Genomic DNA, 3376 nt, shown 5'->3' on the forward strand with positions numbered 1-3376 from the left:
ACAAGTCCAACCACGCGGTGCGCATGCCGCCGAAAGTCGTGCAAACTGAACGAGGGCGTCGATGGCGCTCCAGAGAACATGGCACAAACTCGCCGTGACGCGCGTGCACTACGAGGTCCCGTACCGGCCGGAGAGCGCAAGGCCCGCAGCAAAGATCTAGTAGCTCCCGATCCCGCGTCCAACCAGAGATGCTAGACGAAGGGCGCCGCGGTCGACATGAAGAACGTGAAGACCTGGAGGAGGAAGAGAAAGCCCATCGTTTGGAGCACGGCAGAGTCTGGAGGAACATCCAGCATTGGCCGAAGCACTCATGCGCATTGACCGAGCCGCGGCCAGTCTCACGGAAGAACATGAATGAAGTTGGCGCCATGGCCATGAACGGTACCGCTATCGTGTACGGAGACCTTCGAGCCCGATGTCACAGGTAAAGTTGCCATGGAAGCGCTTGGTATTGACGCAGACTTCGAGGAGGCCTTGCGCCACGACCGACGCGATCGCGTGAGTCTTGTACTCCAACACTGGAGCCGACACCGCGATGCTTCCTCTTCGCGCTGCGCCATGCCTACGAACACCGCGTCCGACGCCACGTCGAGATGATGGAGCACATGCTGGCGACACCACACATAATTGCTATGAAAGCGCTGGGGGCGATATCGCCCGTGTTGTGGTTCGTGCTGCTCAGCTCATGGACAGTAGCTGACTAGAGTTCTTTTTGAGCTGCTCGTAAACACAGCGCGCTGTGACTCCGCACAGCCAACACGAGAGAACACTCGGCGCAAGGGAACCCATCGACCACCATCCACGATATGCGGCGGTACGCCAGGAGCGGGACGAGTAGAGCCCGACGAACACTTTGAGAGGTACCACCAGCCCATGGAATGGAAGTGCGCTCCAGACAGGAAGCAGTACGTCGTCGCGGGATACGAGCGGATGGAAATACATCTTTTGGGACGACAGGGAGGATAGATTATCCTGTGCGGTTGACACGGCGATTCCATTATCTGGACTCTTCTCCAAACTCCTGCAGCCAAGTTGACCTCTTTCGTAAGCTTGACCGCATCATCCATGTCCCCATGTTGTCATGAAGGAAGATGTACCTCTCGGCATCTGGAGCAAGCAGGCGTCGAAATCGGGCGTCCTTTGCGGTCACACAGCATCGTTTGCAAGAGTTTGAAGTTGGCAGTCTCCGAGTCGCGCCTGGTCGACGACAGTTCGACGTTTTTGGTGGCACGCTCTGCAAACGAGAGCTTTCCAGTTTGGGACGAGGGGCAAATGGCCGTGTCATGCGCGAGTGGGCCAGACGTTGTCAAAGACGTACAACTTGTGCATTTGTTTGCTCGACATGACGCCGGGCATCTCGACTTCCTGTGGTTTTCCTTCCACCGTGCTGCGACTGCTCAACGTGACGGCGTTCGATGCAAGCTTCCGTATGTCGGACACCAGGATGACATGAAAGCAATCACCCGCCGAACGAATCGTCTCGGCCCCGACCTTTCCTTTGACGCAGTTCCATGGGCAAACCTCCATGTCGGCGGCATTCTGCACGAGCGCAACGGCTACCTGATTCATACCGACATCGTGTTGCGCCTAGCCATGGGCACTGTTGAGCACCGCAGATTCTGTTATGGCGGATTTCGATGGGGAGACCAAAATGCGGCACGCACTTGCCGGCACCCGTTCTCTCTCGCTTTTGAAGCTCCACGGTCGAATTCAATGCGACGCGCCTGATGGCGGTGCCGGTACGCTACTCATGTCGGACTTCTCTTTTGGTATTCCGATTTCGTCGACGAACGTCCTCTTGCGAGATTACAACTCCACGCTGTCCTTGGCGTGTTGTTCCATGCGGGGAAAGACACATACCAATGTCCAGCAAAGCGTAGCGACATGTCCGTCAAACGAGAGCTGCATCGACGCCCAAGTCAACCATGAAGTCATGTCCATCACTGGGCTTATCTTGATTCTGTGCGTGGCGTCCGCGGCGGCATCCACGGCGTTCGACGTAGCCATCCTGTCGCTTGAGCGGTACCTCTGCGCGCCAGTGCTTCATGATGCAGCGGTAGGTAGCGAAGCCTTCGAGGGGCACCGGGGCATTCCTCATCTCCTGGTTCTTTTTCATGATGAGCAAATCTCTGTACTCATATCCATGTACGTGACGCTGAAAATCGAGAAATCGCTTCAAGCTCAAACGATTCAGGCACATTCAAAGCTCACGACGATGGCAGTCCATGCTACATCAAGACGATAGCACTATATGACGACCCGTCATACAGTGGTGGATGCCCCACAACGGCACTGACAACATGGGCACTAGTACGCGAAATGTCATGGTGTTTCGCAGGTGCTCAGTACGCGGGTCGCTTTACGGAGGCTTGGTGGCGTCGTCTCGGCCGCAGTCTTCGATGCTCCCTATCTCCGATCCGTTGTTCGATATAGGCGCAGACTCGTCACCGTTCTTGCTCCACGTGACATACCGGTGGAAAGTGACATTTTGCACGGATTCGAGATGACGAGCAGCCGGAATCGCATGTCCGTGGTCATGCGCAACTCGTTGCGGCAAAACCAGTTTCCTTTGCATATGAAAAGCGCCGACAACGTCGTGCTCGCGCACGTCGCCAGCGACATTGGTTCTCAAGAGCGATCAGTCGTAGATATGCCCCAGCGGCACTTGAAGCAACGTGCGCACGCTCGTGATAGCACAACGCGACGTGAGCGACGCAGAGTACACGACGTGGGTGGCCATGTACAACGCCGCCAGCTGCGAATGAGCTGCCACTTGGAGCCAAAAACAAGCCGAACGCCGTTGACACCCTTGCCGACGGGCGAAAGGCTGGTCCCCATGTTGAAAGGGACATCACTTGACGAAAGGATGCAAGGGGGACGAGGTGTACGATGGCCTCCAAGTCATGATCCAGAGTCAATCGACGTCGCCAGGATCAAGATGTGGATGCGAACGGGCGGCCACATTGGCACGGCCGTCAACGTCGCGTATGCGGTGAACTTCCTGCAGCGCTCCGCGACCCAGTTGACGTTCGTGTCTCCCACGTAACACGCTGCGGCGGACGAGTTGGCACGGCTGCAAAAAGTGATATCGAGCCAGCATCGATGCCAAAAGTTTGCGCTCGTCGCTGACGGCTCGACCATGCACATCCTCCTGCAGCATGAAACCCTGAAAGTGCCGTTTGAGCATGCCGTTGAAGTCGTGTGCCGCGTGTTGGTGTGCCGCGCGTCGCCGCTCCAGAAGCCCAGCTCGTCCGATTGCTCCCGGTACGACGACCACATTTAAAATCGAGAGGACGACACCTGGATCTTGATGATTCTTGTAGACAAGTTGCGTTGTTTGGACGCAGGGCTTGGCGAAAGGTTCGGGAGTTGGCCA

General features: G+C 56.7%; 3 protein-coding genes across 3 annotated transcripts; all 3 read right to left on the bottom strand.

The window, feature by feature from the left end:
- Positions 1-191: 191 nt before the first annotated feature.
- On the bottom strand, positions 192-1527 carry H310_02015 (hypothetical protein; the record flags this gene model as incomplete). The annotated part of the gene is made up of 3 exons (XM_008865385.1): positions 192-277; positions 399-562; positions 1319-1527. The coding sequence occupies 3 exons, from the start codon at positions 1525-1527 to the stop codon at positions 192-194; spliced, it is 459 nt and encodes a 152-aa protein (XP_008863607.1).
- Positions 1528-1850: 323 nt separating this feature from the next.
- Positions 1851-2222, bottom strand: H310_02016 (hypothetical protein). Its single transcript, XM_008865386.1, has one exon. The coding sequence runs from the start codon at positions 2198-2200 to the stop codon at positions 1892-1894; it is 309 nt and encodes a 102-aa protein (XP_008863608.1). The 5' UTR covers positions 2201-2222; the 3' UTR covers positions 1851-1891.
- Positions 2223-2359: 137 nt separating this feature from the next.
- On the bottom strand, positions 2360-2622 carry H310_02017 (hypothetical protein; the record flags this gene model as incomplete). The annotated part of the gene is made up of 2 exons (XM_008865387.1): positions 2360-2406; positions 2472-2622. The coding sequence occupies 2 exons, from the start codon at positions 2620-2622 to the stop codon at positions 2360-2362; spliced, it is 198 nt and encodes a 65-aa protein (XP_008863609.1).
- Between the last annotated feature and the right edge of the window lie 754 nt (positions 2623-3376).

This window comes from Aphanomyces invadans (genome assembly GCF_000520115.1).
Source record: "Aphanomyces invadans strain NJM9701 unplaced genomic scaffold supercont1.3, whole genome shotgun sequence".
Taxonomy (NCBI): domain Eukaryota; phylum Oomycota; class Saprolegniomycetes; order Saprolegniales; family Verrucalvaceae; genus Aphanomyces; species Aphanomyces invadans.